At 49.7% G+C, this 20,489-nt stretch overlaps 1 protein-coding gene across 2 annotated transcripts in view; it reads left to right on the forward strand.

Annotated features, from left to right (window-relative positions):
- LOC144125121 (uncharacterized) overlaps nt 1-20,489 on the forward strand; it is a 393,458-nt gene that overhangs the window by 79,300 nt on the left and 293,669 nt on the right. For both annotated transcript variants that reach the window (XM_077658225.1, XM_077658226.1), the window contains exon 2: nt 5,186-6,616. In XM_077658225.1, coding sequence (XP_077514351.1) covers nt 5,433-6,616 — 1,184 coding nt within the window. In that variant the 5' untranslated portion in view covers nt 5,186-5,432. The remainder of the gene's footprint in view (nt 1-5,185; nt 6,617-20,489) is intronic.

The following is a 20,489-nucleotide window of genomic DNA, read 5'->3' on the forward strand; positions in this document are numbered from 1 at the left end:
TTTTTAGATTTTATTTTTCCCGCCAATATAAGTCACGTCAATATGTACACCCGCGCTTCTAAAAACGCACAGGAGGCCTATCAACACTAAGGTGGCCTTTCAACAAACGTGGTTTTGATTGGACGGTAGTTTTCAGCACAGAAAAATATGGTACCCAGGTGCAGCGTTGTCCGTTTTGCGGTACTTGAGACAAGTGGGGCAACAAGTGTCCCGCTATTCCACAAATGGTTAAAGAAATGTTGAATGACGACAGAAATGTTTAGAAATTACGTCACTGGTTCATTGCTATTACAAGGAAATTAAGCTTATATTTAATCACTTTCCCAAATTAATATTTTTTTTTTTTACGTGGAGAAAATTCCATCCAAAATGCTACTGCGGTTGTTTAGAGGAAGTATTTCCACGTTTTTCACGAATATCATAGCGAGGCCGAATTCCAAGCGAATATACGGCTAAATCGTAATGATAGCCGCCCCATTATTTTTGTCTCTTTGTGCCGCGTCTGTACTTTTTCTGTTCAAGCCGAACTGTAAGTTTAACTTCTTTGCAGTGTCCATCAGCAAGGCGCTCACACTCCTGTCATTCCGTAGCAGATGACAACACGTTCAGGCACACACAGGCAAGATTCAGAGCGCTCATGGTCCCTCTTCAATATTTCACAACGAAGAAGCCTGCGATGGCGTAACTGACAGACGTGCTGGCGCAACCACCGAAGCGATCAGTTTTCCGCACGTAGGCAAGAACAGTGTCAAGCAGCTCGAATCACCGCTTAATAAAAATCAAAAGAAATGACTGACGAGGTAGCACGGCACCTGCACCCCCCCCCCCCTTTCCCACTTTTTTTTTCCGCCTGTGCTCGTTCGCCTGGGTGCGGATAACAGGGCCGAATAAGGGCAGCCAACGATAAATTTGCTTCGCTGGCGGGAAAGCTGGAGTGCCATGATTGAAATATTATCCTCCATCTTGTCTGAGCGAAGATGAGTAAAGATAGCGCCTGAGAAAGGTCAAAACTTTTCGTTAGTGCGTCTGCGCGTATACTTACTCCACTGCTGAGTTCATACCGAATGCAAACCTCCAGACAAGCGTTTCTTTCTTTCATATAACCGCCGTGCCTTTTGGCTCAGCGCTCTACAAAAGAAACGCACCACAACAGAAGGATACGACTAACTGCTGCTTTCCTCCAGGATGCGCACAGTGGCTTAGGACGTTAAGTGGGAAGGCTGCCTAGAACAACGAAAAACAATTTCTCCAGAAAAAAAAACCGCAACTTTCTTAACTGTATTTTTTATTCTCTTGATAGCAGGCCGATATTTTCTACGCACACAGGAAGATCAATGTTTAGCTAAAGTCCAACAGGTGAAAACAAGCTCTCAATCAACGCTGCGTAGAACGCGAAGAGACTCATTTCAAATGAGCCCATGTTCGCGCTTCGCTAAAACACTCCACAGGGCACAGGAACCACAGCCGTATTAGTACAAGCGTTACGTGCGAATGTAAGCAGGAAGACGAGCTTTGATCATCATCAGCCTGACTACACCCACTGCAGGGCAAAGGCCTCTCCCATGTAGATCCCGCTCAGGTAGATCTACTATGAAATTAACATGCTATCTCAATTCAACCAATGATTAATTACTCCATACCTGTCACTCGAAATTGCGCATTTTTTCACATTTTCTACGCAGTTTTTCCTCCGGGAGGATAACACCCCCCAAATTTTACATTTCAGTGCAGAAGCGACAAATCAACACGTCCTTTATCGACACGCAAAGTGAACAGGGGAGGAGAAAGCCTCAGGGTGCTTGCCAACGTTTCGACAGGAGGACTTGTCCCAGACGAAGTCGTCGTCTTGTCGAAACGTTGACAACCGCCCCGAGGCTTTCCCCTGTCTTGTTCACTTTGTGTGTGTCAAGAAACCTGCCCTCTCTCGACCATATTCTTTAGCGGACATTTACTAATCTCTTTCATACTGAAGAATAACTCCCGGTGCTGAGTGTCATTAACCATGGCAAATTTTCAGACACGAATTGGACAAACACCAGAAAGAGAAGCAAAGAGACAAATGCGAGAGTCCCAGTTCGCTAAACGCGCCGACGCAACGCAAGTTAGGCCACATACGCGCGCACAGATGAGCTCGCAAGCGCGACGCCAGATGGCGCACCGGGGCCCGCTAGCGGAAGCGAGCAGCCCACGGGCAATGTCTATACACTGACGTCGCGAACCCGGGGCAAAGAAAGAAAAGAGAAAGGCTCGACCTTCGCACGCGCCACCCACGCACGACGCGCCACCGCCCCGCGGCGCGGGGGGTCGCGCGCAAACGGAATTAGACGATGGATGAGTGCGGAACACATAGACAGCTCGGAGGATAAAAGCAGACAAGAAGCGAAATCGAGCTCAGACGAGGTGAAAGTGGGGGGAAAAGTCAACCTAAGCCGCGCGCACTCAAAACGCAGCGCTCGGAAGAAGAAGAGCACTTTAGAAACGCAAGCAGCGCACCACTCCAGAGAGCAAATAACGAGATCGAAAACCCCTTCGGTGGTGACAAAAAAAAAAGGAGGAAAAAAATTCCTCCGAAGCACGTCTGCTTCCTCTGGGGATGGGGAGGAGGAGAAGGAGGAGGGGCAAGAGAGGTTCACCCTATCCCCCTCTCCCCCAATTTCTCCTCAACCCCATTTCCCTACATTTATTAGTGTTTACCGCCCCCCCCCCCCCCCCCCCCCCCCCCCCTGTTTTTACTGCTTCGAGACACGCCCTTCAGCCGGAAGGTAATATTGGCACGAGACTGGAATGAGCAAAAAAGGGAGTGCCAAGACACAGAGACGCCGACGCTCGGCGGCCAACAGGAGAGGGAAGGTCGGCGACGGAGAAGTTGGAGACAGAATGGGGAGAGAAAGGCGCCCGAACATTTGTCTCTTGCCAGCACAAGCTCCTGTTCAATCCGTTGTCTCCCTCTCGGGATTGTTTATTTTTTTTGTGCCGTCGAAGGCGCACTTCTGGCCGCAAGAAAGGCGCCGTACGGATCGCGCGAATGTCGACGAGAGGCGCCTCGCAAGAGCGCAATCAAGCAGTGCTTGGGCGACCCCTGACTTATTAGATTTGTATCAAAAGAGCGGAAATGAAAAGGCAATCAGGAGTAATGAAGACGGATGACAGCTCCTCTCGTAAACAAGCCCTACTTTCTTTTTTTTTTTCGCGTAGCAGTCACTGGTGCAGTTTGCTTGGAAACAATGCTTAATCCTAAAGAAGTAAGGCAGCAAAAAAAAAAAAAACAAGGGCACGGGGGAGGGGGGGGGGGGCACATTAAGGAGCTCTAGACCAAAACTAGCAGCTAACGGGTCACGTTTGTTTCTGTGTCATGCCACGTAGACTTGGAGTTGTTCGGGAGAACCGCGAGAACCCTTTTAGCGCAGCACAACGTGTTCACCCACGAAATGCCAGGAAAAGGCAAGGAGATTGCATAATTTATTGAGTGGAAAGCCGATTAGATGAGATCACGTTCCCGCGAACTTCGTTCAGCATTTTTGTAGAACTTTTTCGCTTGAAATGAACCACTAAGCCAATAGGCAGCGCGCACAAACTTGTCTATCGACGTATGCGCACGCGGGATGCTGAACGACTTAAGGGCTACTGCAAAGGCGTGTTTCATAATTATAAGAAGTAAAGCCGCAGGCATTACCATTAAGGCACAACCCGATCCAGTTCAGCTAGTTAGAGATCGTCTCAACGCCTTGCCACATTATGACGTGACCAACAAGGCAAGCCTTACTAATCTTCTGTCCGTGCTCTGATCCAATCCAGCTTGTTTCCATACTCGACTTGACTTCAGCAGAATTTGCACTTTAGGCCTACTCCAAAGTTAAATGTTTCAGTAAAAAGTGAACACCGCGTTCTCATTAAAATGAACTCTGAATGCCTTCTACACTGAGCACGCAGTGGCTTTTCGTTGCATTTTTACTGAACTTGAACACGGTGCCCACAAAATGAGATTCTACATAGTGACGCACTTGCTGCGGCTAATATGTTAAGAAGGGGTTTCCAAGGCTCATATTCACTGAGTACAATAAAAGTACAAGAAAACTCATCAGTTTTGGTTAAGCTAGGGCATCAATTTTCCATTTATACCGGGAATAAAGTGAAAGACAGTAAAAGAACTATAAGCCACCTACTGTTTCATGGTTTCTTTCGTGCCTGTTTTATACTTTTCTAAAGGCGCCTGCGTCGCGCCCGTTGAGGCCACAGCCTCGCACACCTTGGAGTGAACGGCTTCGCTTGCGCTAAGATCAGCCAAAAGCCAAAGACCATTAACAAGCAGCCAAGCGAAAATATCGCTGGCGATGCTTTCATTACGATGACAGAAGCTCGTTTTACGAAATGGAGGGAAGGGCGGAGAGAGCACCCCATCATGTCGTCTCTACCTGGCAGGTAGATGGAAGCGAATGAAAGTCACAGGCAGAGCCAAGAACGCGAAAAACCCGCAAAAAGTACAAGCCATCCAGAGTGCTTGCTCGTTAAGGCTCTTGCATAAATGATGACGAAACGGCTGGCCACGGCACATCCCGCGGGACCAAGTATGCGTGCGACGCAATAATGACTCTATTATACCTCGGCCGCGCCTCGATGTCGCGGGCAGTACGCTCTGCATGATGGCCTCATTCCCCCCGCAGTCAAGAATGGGCGCTGCGCGCGCGCAGTGAAAACGCGAGCGCAGTGAGGATGCGCTGTTCGTTTGTGTGTGTGTATGGGTATTTTCATTGTCCCACTTTCAATCCGCGCATTAAACACCGCAGGGTCGTCAGCAGTTGCCAAAGGTGCTGCGACCGCAGGACTTCTGGTGGGAGCACCAGGGGAAACGTTGTAGCCGTTGTTTCGTTGATTTCATTATCCAAGCAAACTGAAAATTTCACAGCCAAGCTAGCATACAATATACAGCTGCGTGCGTGTGCTTACCGAAGCACTGGTTTCGGGGAATTCCCACAACAAAAAACGCACGACGAACACCAGTGTCGAGCACCAGTTGCAGATTGGCTGCTCTGTTTATTTTTGGTACTTTACAGAATAGCGCGCAAGTAAGGTGAACGCCGACAGGGAGAAAAGGAAAAAAGCATTAACGGAAGTGTAAACAGAAGCACAAACGTTAGTAAGTCTTTCCTTGTTCATCAGAATGTTCTGCTCTTTCCTCTTTTTACAGGTGCCCGCATTGCAGTTGATGATGTGAACGAGAACCCCGTTTCTACTCCACAAATCGCCCTTGCAAGAAGAGCTTCCCGACCTCTCCTCGAAAGTAAAACGCGCAGAACGCCACACGACCGCCCCCCGACCTGAAGCAGTGCCAAAAAAAAGAAAAAAACCCGCCAAAATGAAGTGCCGGACGTGAGCAAAAGTAGCCGCAAAGAGCCGTCGAAGACCAGCACCGCACACACACAGCAGCGCAGGGCATGTCTCAGTCGACGATCCAAACGAACGACCCGGGAGTCGTCGGCCCTTGGGGACCTCAGGACGCCGACGCGTTCCCGGAAAAGCCGTCCGGGGAGGCGCCGTCGGCGGCTTCGACGTCGCCGAGGGACGCAGACCGCGGACGAACCGAGCAGCATCGCGAAAGCAACCACGTTCAGGACCAACAAGAAGGCATCAGCAGCAGCAGCGAAGCGCCCGCAGGCCACCAGCCACCACAGCCACAGCCGCAGCCGCAGCAGCAGCGGCGTCCAGAGAGAACGTCCCGCCAGAGTCCCAAGCGGGCCCTGAGAGCGGACGAAGAGGAGACGGACAGGCGTCACGCTGGACGTAGGCGCCACTTCCGGAGCGAAAGCTGCTCTCCGGAAGTGATGAACCGCAACAACGCCGGAAGCAGCAGCAACCCGCGCAACGACGACGACGCCACCTTCAAGAGCCCGACGCGGTCGCTCATGGACAGCAGGGTCGGCTTTGTGGTGCCCATACGACCCAGGACACGCAGCAACCCCAAGCCCCCGCCCAACCGGACGTCCAGGGAGTTCGACGCGGTCTCCGAGGTCGAGGCCCGGCAGCCGACGCTTGTCACCGGCAACAAGAGCTCTTCTCTGGAGAGTCCCTCCAGGGGACACCCGCAGCAGACCACCAAGCCCTCCTCGAGGAGCCTGGAGGAACGCACGTCCTCCGCGTCCCTACCGACGCAGACACCCACGTCGACGGCGGCGCCCGCGCCGCTGGTGTCCCCTCCGCCCGACCCGGCGACGGCCAAGCTGGCGCAGGAGGTCATCGGCAAGGACCACAAGATCCTCTCGTCCAAAGAGCGAGAGGTGATGCTCCGCGAGCTCTCCGGACAGTCGGGCGGCAGCTTCTCGGCGCTAGAGGAGCCCGTGGCGGCTCCGAGGCCCACCACGCTGCGCCAGCGGCGGCTCATGTTCTCGCACCTGACCGCGTCGGTGGACGTGGACACGCGCGAGAAGCCGTCGACGCCGCCCTGCATGCCCGTGGCGCTGGCCGGCAGCGAAGACATGCTGCTGTCCGAAGTGTTCAACGCCTCGCAGCTCGCCTCCAGCCTCGAGCAGCTCACGGGTGCCGCCAGAAAGACCCTCCGGAAGCGGGCGCTCGTGCCGCCACTGCAGGCCATCAACGCCGCCGGCGACTTCCCGGGCCAGAGGTGAGTCCTTCGCTGCATGCCTGCCTTTTGTACGAGGTGCCGCAGAGCGGCCGCGTCTGTTGTGGTGGAGCTGGTCTGCGGCGTTCTCAGCCTATCTGAAGCTGTCATTCGATCCGCGCCGACAGCTCGATGACTACAGCGGATGCCGAAGACCGGCGCTGGACTGAAGCAAATACGTGACGCGTGATACCTTTGGAGGCAGCGCTCTTTCAAGAGCCAGCGAGCGGGTATATCAAGAGCAGCGGCCGACACGCGAGGCAAACGCGCTTTCTTGGCTTTCATTTCAGGCCAGCATAAACAGAAGCGTATACGAGCTACTCAGAATCTCTTTCTCGCGATCTGCTACTTAGCCTATAATAGAACAAAACACATGTCTCCGGATTCTTGTATCTTAGAAACATACGTTAACTCTAGCAGTGCGTTAGACGTTCGTAATTATTCTTACTGCTCTGATATAATGGCACTGACGCTGTATAAAAAAAATGAGTAGACATTTCGCTGCAGGCGCAAGATAGAAGGATTACAGCGTACGAGCAATGACTGAAGTGACAGAAGACACTTTGTGATACAAATTATTGCAAAAACCTGCGTTGCCATGTTTAAAGAGCCGCAATAAACAACGAAACGCAGTTGCCTTTATCGTCACGACGTATTCTTTGCCCTCACATGGACAAATGTGCTCCACAATATCTGCACTGGAGCCCTGCTAATTTTTTTCTCACTCAGTGAAAACGAAGGCTCAGTTTGGGATAAGTCATATTAAAACTGCGCGAAGAAGACAGGCCAACAAGACGAGGCACGAACAGGAACACACAAAGCCCAGACTTCCAATGGAGAACCAACTAGCCCAAATTCATGTCTTAGCTGAGTTTGGACAGGATCCTGCTGTCGCAATATGAAACGTATTTCTCGAAGCACTTTATATCCACATACTTGCAGCAATGCTGAGCATCTGACAGCCCAGGCTTCATGTAAAAAAAAAAATAAAGCAGTGCCGACTCGCACTGCCGAATTGTGCTACTCTCTTACTGTTGGTTTTATAAAGAGACTAGGCTGAGCTCTACTGAGCGTGTACTATTTTATTCTTTTCTTCTGCTTGGCGATAGCTGGCAGAGTGATTGTTTCTAATCTGCCTCTCCGCGCATGAAACGCGAGTACCTCCCCACCCCTCTCCTCTACCTCAATGTAAGTTCTCACAATGAAGTTGCGAACATTCCCGCCAATAAGCGTTCTGAAATATGAATCAAGACCAAACAAAAAGAGGCAAGAAACGCACTCAATTAAACAGAAGCACTGCCGCAACATTAGGCTCGGAAATGACCCGAGTTCGTGTAATATTGCTATACCGCAATTGCGTTCCGACCCTCGTCAGAGCAAACATCGAGAGGTGGGCCCAGTACTGTCGACCGAGACAAATCGCCCGAAGGTCCCTGCCATATCATCCGCCTAGTGTGTGGGTAGGGAAGAAGGAGCGCCACCGGAACTGTGTTCAGGGGAGTCTATCTAGGGGACCGGCTAATGTGAGAGGCCCGCTGTCACGAGGCACTGCTATAGCAAAGGGAAGGGGGCTAAGTGCAACACACGCAACCTCTCGGGCTTCTGAAGGATGCGATACAGCGTCGCACTACGCAGCACGGCTGCGACCATCGTCTCGGCTACTTCTTCTGCCCTCCCCATTACCGTCTTTGTGACAGGCCTGACAGTGCAGCCGATAGAAGCACAGCGCTGGGACAGCGGCAGGTATTTCTTTCCTGGCCTCCGCGGTGCAATCATCTTGCAGTGGACTCGTACACCCTCTCAATCATCCCTATGAACGCCGTCCAGTACTGTTGGGGCACTATCCACACACAAACATTCACAAATACACACACAGAAAAGAAAGAAAGAAAGAAAGAAAGAAAGAAAGAAAGAAAGAAAGAAAGAAAGAAAGAAAGAAAGAAAGAAAGAAAGAAAGAAAGAAAGAAAGAAAGAAAGAAAGAAAGAAAGAAAGAAAGAAAGAAAGAAAGAAAGAAAGAAAGAAAGAAAGAAACTAGCGAACATCAGCCGTAAAGGGGCGTAAGCGAGTGCTGCTTCGCCGCATTACTCCTGAGTCATACAGCGAAAGCTGCTTGCCGTGATGCTTTAACTGGCGCTTTATCGGCGTGGTCTGCGCTGATGCCAGAAGAGGCAAAAATCACTGGAAGAGGCGTTTTGAGAACGACGTAGCTGAGCGTTGAATAAAATACACCTGTGAACTCGTGCTTTTTTTAACTGCGAGCAGCACACACTTCTTAAGTTCAAGAAAAACTGCCTTTGAAAAAAACTGAGAGCAAGTCTCTGCTAAAAAGACATGGTGATGGAAAGCTGTTATGCCCAGACTGCTGAAACGCAGTCAGTATAATATATTAAATTGAGTGAAGAAACAAGCAGAAATAAACTGAGCAAAAATGATCAACATTTATTGGATGCAACCTCTATTGTCAGGATATACATCGCAGTTGAAGTCAGCGTCCCTTCAGACGTTAACAGGCGCGGTCCGTCCTTTCCGTCGGCGTCATGATCTCATATCGGCACCACGACGTGTTCGCCACATCGCACGCGGTGTTTAGCCAACGTTGCAAGAAACGCGCGCATGACATCTATTCACATTGGTGCAACGGACAGTGGCTGAATCTTACCAGAGCGTTCGGCCCCAAACATTGTGGCCGGCGGCAAAGTATTATAATACCTGTGACTTTATTATCCACACACAGACGAGAAACTCAGTACAGATGTGGAGTTGGCTAAGCGAAAAAAAAAAACTTTGTACCGTATTTACTCGAATGTAGCGAGCATTTTTTACCGAAAATAAAATTAAATAGTCGCCCTTCGTGTTATAATCGAATATTCGCTTTACAATTGAATATTACGCGGAGACAAAAATCCCACTATGTCACATTTACTCGCATACTGGTTCACGCGTCGTGTACATCGGCCGCTCACTTCGTGAAACGGCAAAAAAAAATGAGAATGCCGCTTTGTCAACCAACGGAAGCTCCGAGCCACAAATGCTGAACAGCAATTGAAGGCGCGAAAGTGTTGTCAAGAAATCGCCTTCAAGAATAGCAAGAAATAGTTTTCCCATTTACGCGCTGCGCATTTGAAACGTTCATTAGTCGTAACAGCTTCAGTTCAGCCTTAAAGTGACCATTTTACGGGCGATAACTTGCGCGTAGTTCTTCTCCAGAGTGTGGTGCGACCTGCGTGAGACCCCACTGTCGTGCGGTCGGCTACCACTGGTTGCAGTTTACGCGACGCAACTGAGGACAAAAATATACTATACAAGTCGGTCCTATTCAAACCTGAAAGCAAGAATGGTACGTACACGATATATAGCCATGCCAGCAGTTACCCGTATGTAGATTCACTCCCAAAACATCCTTTCAGAACTAAATTCGATAGCATTTCGAGGATACGTACTCCAGGCAAGTGCTCGCCATACTTCGCTTTGAGTTATCAAGGATTTATGCTATTCTTTCATCGCTTGCACCACCACATGCCTATACATCCTGGAAGCATTATTAACACCAGTAGGAATGAAACTCCGCAAGTGCAAGTTATTTCACATCATTTAAAGATTCTGAGCATTACACGACCTAAATACGCCCTCTGAAACGACAAAACAGGAGCATCAGACATACCTTTTCATATAGTGAAAGCACTGCCCAACCCAATTAAAGATCACCCAAATTTATAACCCTTTATTTCCGAGTACTTTATGCCTCTCACTTAACCGCTAAAAGCAGTAGATCTGCACTGTCGGCTGCAGTAATGCTGATTAAGTCGCGGGAGTCGCGCATGTGAGCCCGTCTGAACGTGCTCGAGCAAATGTGTCTTTCTGCTGCTCACGCGACAGCCGCAGCCCCGCTCGAAGGCATATGTACAGTTAGCCGAAACCGGTGCTTTCCCCAACTGTTCTTCGTAAATCCTACCCCTGACCATCGTCAAGCTACGCATAACGACCCGTACCCCCAGGCCAGCACGTCGCCAAAAGCGTCGCAGTAGAGGGCATACACCGAGGTTCGCCGCATAAACATCTTTCCAAGCGTCATTTTTATATACGCACGTTGATACACCTATCCGCGTATGCGTGGATACGTATCGTCTCCCGCCGCAGAGCCCTGGGCAATGTTCGCGCGCGCAAAGGGGCCGAGGGTGCAGACGTGCCTCTCCCCACAGAAGACGGGAGGAGCCAGAGGTGCGCCGCCGGGATAGCAACGGTAAATCATCGGCCATAAACACCGTTATCGCTTTCTCCCCCCGCGGACCTCACCCCACAGGTAAGTTCCCGGCCACAAAATGAAGAAGAAGGTGGCTCGCTTTGGACGCGCAAGGTTGGACACCAAAACGACAACGACGCTACAGAGTATGGGATCCTGACAGGCCGCCAAATAGGAGGGGGCGGCAGAGGTGCGCCGGGAGGCAGGAGCTTCTCTGCGCGGGCGTCTACATAAAGGCGAAAGGTAGTGCACGTAGAAGGCGGCGGAGGCGGCAGCTCGCAATCGATGACCCTCCTGGCTCTTCTTCCATTTTTGTTCCGGTCCCCCTCCCCCGCGTCTGTTTCCGAGATGGCCCCTGGCTGGCGCCTCACTTTCGGAGGTGCCGATCTCTCATAACCAGCGCGCAAGATACTAAGGCGTGTAAGCGTTGAACATCTGGCGTCCGCTGACATCGACGATGGCGGAAAAATGAAAAGAGGAGAGAATAAGAGAACAACGCGGAAGTTAACAATACATGAACGCCAGCCTATATAAGCGGCTCAAAAGAATATATAAGCAAAAAAAGAAGAAAATAAATGCTGCGTCCATTCAACCGCATTGTCATCACCTGTCGCCCTATTTCCGAATAAAGGGGCAGGCAGAGGCGAACGACGTCTCTCTTTAGTCTACAAAGTACAAGTATGAATGCGGCCACCTGACCTGCTGGCAATCGCTCGTGATGATGAGCTTGATATGCATGTCCTGCGATGTAGACGGTTGACTGCCATATTTTACGAGGGCATATATGCAGTACGCTCCACGTTAAGCAGTGCGAGGGATGCATATATCATCCGCCAGGAAGATACGATCGGAGTTATGCTTTGATATCTTTGAGCCCTGTGCAAAGTCCCTCGGTGTGGCGTTATTGTATACGTCTCATTTTAGGAAACGGCTGGTTCTCTACCCCGAAAGCTTTGCTACATGCGGCGGCACACGCCGACGTATTTCAAGGAGAAACAAGAAAAGGCGTGAAAAATAAAAAAAAGGTGGAGTTCATTTCATGATTTTCCATTACACTGCATTTACTTTTTTTAATGAAATTTTCGAATGTCGCAAGCGTACATTAATGTACTGATCAACTCGTCATACTATCCGTTTTTCACAAAACAGCGCAAAAGGGTAAGAATAAAAAAAAAGCGGACAAAGGATGCATTTTGCGAGAAATGGATCATTACCAACTCGCCTTTCTTCTACACCAACATACGAAGTAAGCTATGCGCTTGCAGTTAAGAGCTGGGGTAACAAACAGCAGCACACTTCGCAGTAGGCCGTTAATGCAAACATACGTGTCTGGCAGCACCAGTCTCGGCTCGGTACATCGTGGATCTCTCAGCGAAGCTTTTTTTTTTGTTCCACCTCACGCGGGCATCGAATAACCATGGAAGCGTAGCCCGCCGCCCTGTACTTCCAGGTACCGTATTTACCGGCATGTAGTTACGCCGTTTCGTTTCTAACCGCATACGCACTAGGCCACGTGAAATACGACAATGCGTCGTGGTAGAGCGAGCACCGCGCCGTGAAGAGTCGGCTACATTCGAACACGTTTAAGAAACCAGTAAACGAGAGAGAAAGCGTCAGTGTTCATGGCTTAGACGCTAGTTGTGTTGCGTTTTGCACACTGCGACTGAGCACATGTCGTCCAAGCTGCCAGCATCACGCTCCGCTATTAACGCTGCTCGGAAGCTCCGTGCTTGCCCAAAGCTACCCTCGGAGAAAGAAAGGCGACTATAACATGTCGCTTCGTAACTTTCTCCATTCATAATTCTCCCCACCAGTTTTCAAACGCGGACACAGACAGTGGTTTGCTAAACACGCCGTAGTCTGTACACCGAAGATAAAGCAGCCAGGTCGCACGTTATCAAAGCCGCTTAATCGTAAGAGCCGGCCGGCTTATAACCGCGCGAATGCGGCATCCGGATAAAGGTGGCTTCCTTGCACAACGCCGCCGGTGAAGAAGAGGCAAACCGCATTAGAGACGTAGATAGTCGCCACTGTGCGCGGCCACACGAGAACACACTTGGTCGAGTGGAGGAAGCCCTGCAATCCAGTTACTTGGCCGAGGGGCGGCGGAGGCGAAGCGCTTTGGCGATGCAAATGGAGGGGACGCCGAAAAGCAGACGCGCGCGCCTCCCGCAGCACAAGCTGGCGCAAGTTGACGAATCGTCCAAGTCTTTGGAAGAAGTGGGAGGAGAGAAAAAAACACTTTGTGGCCGCAGGCTCTGCATCTTCCGCTAGACCTGCTTGGAAAAGGAGGAGGAGGAGGAGGAGGAGGAGGAGGAGGAGGAAGCACGGTTTCGGCACCCGGCGATGAGACTGGTTGAGTGGGGTAATCTAGTTAGGCAGCTTCTCTGCACACTGCCCCACCCCCTTGCATGCTCGTAAGTTAGAAGGCCGACTTTGCTGCCTCCCTCCTTCCTTTCTTGCCGGGCAGGTGGCCTTGACAGGATGCGTCATACCGAATGACTAGAGTGCCGGCAGCAAGCGCCTCGCGCCCAGCGATCCATCTGTCTCTTCCCTTTTTTTTTCTTCCTTCCTTCTTTCCTTTTGATTCTTTCTCTTGTTGTTTTGTTCCGTACTCTTTCTTTACTTCTTCGAGCCGCTTCAGTGGCGTGCTGCTGGAAATACGCTCGCAAAGAAGCTTAAGATTTGCGCGAAGAAAGCGTGAGTGACTTTTTAGTATCAGGACTAGTGTGCTATACAAGATCTCGGCTATAGAGGCTACAGTGGAGACCGACTTGCCAAGAAAACGTTTCCTGCAACACCTGAGTATCAGCAATTTTTCAGGGCCCTTGTGAGGAAGAGATTGCTGCATGCTGTGCGCAGACGTCGGGGACACATGACGAATCAGCATGCAAGAAAATTGCACTCGCACAAATGAGCACCATTTTTCTATTCCAGTCGTTTCCACTAATGTATTTGCGCTGCCTCAGCTTTTCTACTGCTTTGCGTATCGCGAATTAAAACATGCGTTGACGCTGACAACGAAACATACACTGTTCAAATTACAGTTTTTCCAACCCCGTTGAGGAGCTATATTCGGATACAACTTAAGCCTGGAGTGAAGCTCCGCCCACATTCAGGACTACCGCACAGAAATCCTACACGACAAGAAAAAAATTAGTCCGTTGTTCAAACTTTTCTTGTTACCTAAACAAGAAGCTAATCATAAGAAAAAATTATAAGATCTAGAACTTTGATACCTATCTTGTTTAATAGTCAGGCGTTAAAAAGCGTACTTCGTTTACTGCTGTGATTTGCTAGCGGAGTAATACAGGACGCCGCGGACCATGACCCAGTGTTAACAACTGCTGTTTTTTTTTTAATTTGTAGCCTACTACAGCTGCAAAGTGTCGAAAAAAATGCTGCCTGGATTAGAGACGCGCCACGTTGAGACGACTTCGGAAGTTAACTCTTAGGCTGTCTGTTTCAGGCAGCATTGCTCTTCATTTGCGCCTCTGGCAGGACCCAGCCGTAATCTACAGCAACGATTCCGGAACCCATCTTAAGCGCCGTCTTTATCCCCTGGCATTTTGCCCGTCCGCGTCGTCAGATGGGCGCGCCATTAGTGACAATGCGTGCCGCGTTGAACACCACTTCAAACGACGCGGAAACTAGTGCGGTTCTTCCGCTAACGACCGCTGCCAGCCGTGGTTTATCTACAGCACGCAAGCGCAGCCCCCCCCCCCCCCCCTCCTCGCTGCCAGATTAGGTGTAGAACAGAGCCTTCCACCGCGTCGGCCGTAGAGCTCCCGCGCGGAGCCCCGGATTAGCGAGCTCCGAAATTAATTGTGGAGAGACTGGCGGAATTAGTGAAAGCTCCCTGCATCCGAGGGCGCTCTCGAAGACACCCGGAAGATATGGGCGCCGCACGCTGTTTGGTGAGCCAAGGTGGATAACGGTCGTGCAGTTAAGGCTCGAAAAACACGGCTTCACTTTATCCACGTTCGTAGTGCAGTGCATCGCTCACTATTTGAGCGCACTATGGCCTCTAGTGGCCTGTGCCACTAAAGACCCAATACTATTGCTTGTAATAATAATAATAATTGGTTCTTGGGGAAAGGAAATGGCGCAGTATATGTCTCATATATCGTTGGACACCTGAACCGCGCCGTAAGGGAAGGGATAAGGGAGGGAGTGAAAGAAAAAAGGAAGGAGGAGGTGCCGTAGTGGAGGGCTCCGGAATAATTTCGACCACCTGGGGATCTTGAACGTGCACTGACATCGCACAGCACACGGGCGCCTTAGCGTTTTTCCTCCATAAAAACGCAGCCGCCGTGGTCGGGTTCGAACCCGGGAACTCCGGATCAGTTTTCGAGCGCCCTAACCACTGAGCCACCGCGGCGGGTGCTTGTACTATCCCATTTTGTTTTTTTTTATGTCTCGTGGCTATTGCAACCGATTACTGCAGTTCTCATGTAAAGCCTCTGAAGAATCTACTGTTGCATCCTATCCCTCTGGACAGGCCGCAGAACGAGATTACCCAATAACGGAACTTAAGACAACGGGAGAGATGCGTACATTTTGGAAGTGATAGAGCAACTCCATAGACTGCTTTCCAACGCCTCATAAATACGCCTAAAGGTGGCGGCACTGTAGAATCTGCGCCGCTATACACAGTAACGGGTGCAAAAAGATACCACCTGTGTTCTCCGTTTCATGTTTCCTTTGTCCGTGAAAGCGCCTTTCCGCGCATTTAATAATAATAATTGGTTTTTTTTAGGGAAAGGAAATGGCGCAGTATCTGCCTCATATATCGTTGGACACCTAAACCGCGCCGTAAGGGAAGGGATAAAGGAGGGAGTGAAAGAAGAAAGGAAGAGAAATAGGTGCCGTAGTGGAGGGCTCCGGCATAATTTCGACCACCTGGGGATCTTTAACGTGCACTGACATCGCACAGCACACGGGCGCCTTAGCGTCGCACATTTTGGCTGAAGCGAGTTTTCTCCCTAATAACGCAGTGACGCCTTCGCATGGATGACAAGGAAGAAGCATGAATAAACACGCGTACAGTAATCGATAACGACGGACAAACCACAAAAACGAACGCCTGATGCTCTACTATAGCGGGTCTTCAAGGTGATAAACTGAAAGAAAAGTTGAACAAGACAATATACAGCAGTTTAATTCATCTCACTGGTCGTCACTTGCCAAGCACTCTGAATCCAGCCATATTTGTATATATTCATACCTGAACAGCCACGTCTCAGGCAACGATATCAACTTCACGATGACTGGGAAAGCCGATTCGCGAGACAGTTCTCATTTCTTTGTTTTTTGGTCCCCAAGTAAAAACTTTTCATTGACACTTTTTCGTCGGTTGCGTCATTCGCGTCGGTTGCGTCGTTCCCGTGTCTTTTGGACGGCTTCGGACATTTTAATCATGAACATCGCTATTGTTTTAGAGCTACGCCTTTCGCTGCTTCTTTTTGAACCACGCTAACAGAACATTTTTCGAAAATTGAATCGTCTGCGTTCCTGCCTCCAGTGTTCGTGTTCCACACACTCCTCGTCCCACCAAGAGATGGCCCAAGGCGTTGACGCGGGCCAGTTGGTACGCGAGTGAAATCAAACGGCTCTATAGTCGAATACAACTCAAGAACGCAGCGACCTTTCCCCGACAAGGGCCCCCTTCCAGCCAGTTGCGTCGGTAGAGTCTCATGACCCTGCTAGCGTGACAATACAGGGAGCGGCGCCACATTGAAGAGGAGGGGGGGGGGGGGGAGGGTCTATTCCCTACCATGGACGGGAGGGACTATTCCCTATCATCTACAACTCCCTGCTTTGTCGCACTAGCAGGGTCATGAGAATCAGCCGAAGCCATTGGCTGGAAGGGGGGTTCTCTGACGGGGAAAAGACGCTGCGTTCTTGAGTTGCATCCGACAATAGTTGAACAGGGCGTACAGCCGAGATTTCATTGAGCGCGTCAGAAATGCCCGCACGAGATGGCGCTGTCAGTCCACTGAGCTCGCGGGAATGAGCGGAGGCGTGTCCCGGCCGGCTGTCGCCTTTTCCGCGTGGCTCAAGAAGCAGTGGTTTTCATTTCGATTTCGTCGTCCGCTTCAGGCTTCCCAGGCATTACTGGCCCGAGGACGTTCGTGGTGCGCCTCAAAGATGCGCAGCTGCTCCTCGATGCTAAAACAAAATGGTGCTTCATCCTAGAGGTCCGCTCATCGCAGAAATCGGTTTGCGACTCATATACGGGGGCAGACCAGCTAAGCACTTCAAACAGTATTGTCTCAAAACAGACTTGGGCAGGGATGTAGACTCGGGTGTGCAACGCGTTCCCTTTCCTGCGTACTTCAGTGATACGAAAGCTGTTGCTTGTGTGATCGATTAAATGCAAGCCGGAAACAAAAGTGTGTTACCACGCGAAATGACACAGCTCTCACTGCTACCTCTTCGTACAAGAAGGCGGAAAGTGACAAAAAGTTCTTTTTTTATATATATGTTAGTTTCTTCAACAACTGATCTCGGTAACATGTCCGGGCGTACAAGTCTCCGACGTTGATTAAAGTCAGCTTCAAAATAACTACTGACTTGAAGTTCAATTGTTTTTTTTTTAATCTCAAAAGGATCACGCGGTACCCAGAATGCAGCGACGGTACTCACGAAATGATGACGCACTGTCTCTCGCAGTCGATGACCATGTTCCGGTACATGGTGTCTGCCAGAGCATAGATGTGCGGCGGGTTCTCGTAGGATGCCTGCGATAGGAGACAGAGATCGTAAAACGCCATTGCTCATATTGTTCGTTTTCTTACTTCAATTCAGCTGCACAAAACTCGATGACAGATCCAAAACAGCCGAGGTATCATATGATATAAAGCAACAAACTGATATGAAGGCAAGCAGACTATATATATATATATATATATATATATATATATATATATATATATATATATATATATATATATATATATATATATATATATATATATATAGCAGTAATGGTGAGCGAAAGAGACGCATTATGCCAGTTTATGCAAACAGTGGTCATGAAGACTAAGCATATATAAAGACAACAAAGAAATATATTTGAAGGAACACTTCTGGGTATCACATTATGACCAACAGCGCGCTCATCCTACAACCGCAAACCCACCAGTAGTAAGACAGCACAAGGGAGCTAAACACAACACTCTAAACAAGGCAGCGCCACGCAATGTCAAGTTTTCAAGCCAAAACTTCATAAAGCCACAGAAAACACACACACACAGAACACAACAAAACGCAGGCGTGTTGTGTGCGCAAGCACACTTTGACACTAAATAACATCGGCAAAAATAAAAAAAATATTCAAATACCGCAGTTCCAAGGGCCGTTCAGATTTGTGTTAGACATTACAGCTGATGAACAGATAGAATGCAATTCCGCTCTCTTCAAAGCAGGAGAGAAAAGAAGCCTTCGGAGGCCAGTGCCACAAAAAATGGCCAGAGGTGGCAGGTGTTACAAAGTTGGCCGTCCCGCCTACAGAACCCACCAGTGGGAGTGTTCAATCACGGTCGACCCAAATCAATCAAGAGTATACGTTTCTTTCCGAATCGACAGCGCCACAAGGCCAGTGCAAGGCCATAGGGTTTGCACCTCAAACACCCGAGAACACACTGCCGTAACCTGTTACAAAATGCCCAGACGCACGAATTAGGAAGAGAGAAGCGAGCTTTCAGGGGCAGCACACTTGTAAAAGAAAGGAGAGGAGGGAGGGAGGGAGGGAAGGACAAGAGGCGACGTCAGGAAAACGCTTCCCGGGCAGCAGCAGCAGCAGCAGGAAGCACTACATCGTCATGATTCATTCAGAACAAACGCGCCACAGATTCAATTTGGGCCCGTCTCGGTCCGGCAGACAGCTCGATTCATGGCGGATCAATAGTTTATTTTGCGTCGCCCAGCGCCGACGTCGGCGAGATGCGATGCCACGCCTCGGCACACACGCGCTAAGAGCAATGCAGGCTCTGGCGTACAGGCCGCAGCGCGCCGACAGAGTGACGCTCGGGAGGCGCAGCAGCGCCCCCTTTTTGTTTTATTTGGAAAGCAGGTTCAGGTATTAAACCGTCGTTACTGTTTCCACTCATCTGTATCCGGTTCTATCTTTACGCTTCTTGTTTTTTTTAACTACTGTTCCCATTTATTGAGCTAACCCGCTGGGCAATGCCCGTTTCCAGCACGGTATATACACAGGGTGTACAGATGAGAAAACTACAAGCCCTGAACCATGGTGTTAGAATAACACCGTGCCCTGAACATTTGTAGTACTGTAGCCGGATACAGCTTAAGCCTGCAGCGAAGCTCCGCCCACATTCAGGATCGCCGCACTAAATTTCTCCACAGCAAAAAAAAAAAAATAGTCCGTGTAGTTAAAACGTTCCTTGTTACGTCAAAAAGAATCTAATCATAATAAAAAATATAAGCTCTATATTTTATACCTTCTTTAACATAGTCACACATTATAACATGATTTCGTTTACTGCTGTCGTTGGCCAGCAGACTAATACAGGACGCCGCTGACCGTGGCCCAGTGTTAACAACTGTTGTTCTTTTTTTTTAGTTGTATCCTGCTATAGTGTGTCGCAGTGCATCCGATAAAGAAAAAGCATCCGCATCACAGAAGAAAGAAAAGAGCACCACAGGTGAAACATTACGCTTCAAAAAAAAAAAAATCGCGTTCCTCAACTTTAATACGAGCGCTGCTCAAAATTTTACACCAGTGGAACAGACAAGCTTCTATTGTCCACGTACACGATAGTTTATTCACGAATCAAGCTTTATTAAACATTTAGTTCATTTCTCTCGTTTAAATATCTGCGGCCTTGGACGCTAAGCGCTGTAGCCTAAACGTCGTCGCTACATAAGCGCCCCCACGGCCTCACATTTACAGGAGCGACGCGAATGAAACAGCCTTTGACAAGCTGCCGCTAACTCGGACCGGCACGGTCAGGTCAAGGTCGCCGTCCATAAGGCGCAACCTCTCACCCAAGGCACTCATTATCGCTGCTGCTTTACCGAAGACGTGGCCATCTTCGCCTTTCTTCACCTCTGCCACTTCCTGACCATAGCAACCAGCGCTGTGCTGACAGCCTACTTTCTTTTCGCGCCTAGCCCCGTGTTACGGTAGGAATTCCCCTGCGCGCCCTAGGAGAAACACAACTTCGGTATGTACGTAGTGCACTTGCGCAAGCCAGCCGCATCCCCTTATCCCGCGGAGGCACAGGGCACAGTGTTGCTAGGTCCCACTTTTCGTGCCTCCTTGTTTCACCCTTTGTTTCCTACTTATCTCGAAGGGCCCCGAGCCTTTGGGGCCGGTTTATTCTATGCGCTTATTTATCCAGAGCCCCCAATTCACTAATGGCTAGCGAAGATAGAGAAGAATGGAAAGGAGGAAACAACGAAATTCTTTTCTTCCGCGTAGCGCAGACCTCTTCCGCCTGATCTGTGCAGCTACAGAGCCATCGATTTCTCTCCACTGAGAATTGGACTGGTTGAAACTGGCCACGGACGCAGGATTAAAAACAGCGAGTACAGTAAAATAGAGCAGCTCGTAAAAGACGCTAAGCAAGGGAAAAAAGCTAGAAAAACTGTGAAGCCGTTGGCTAGCG

The sequence above is a fragment of the Amblyomma americanum genome, chromosome 3 (assembly GCF_052857255.1).
Source record: "Amblyomma americanum isolate KBUSLIRL-KWMA chromosome 3, ASM5285725v1, whole genome shotgun sequence".
Classification (NCBI taxonomy): Eukaryota; Metazoa; Arthropoda; class Arachnida; order Ixodida; family Ixodidae; genus Amblyomma; species Amblyomma americanum.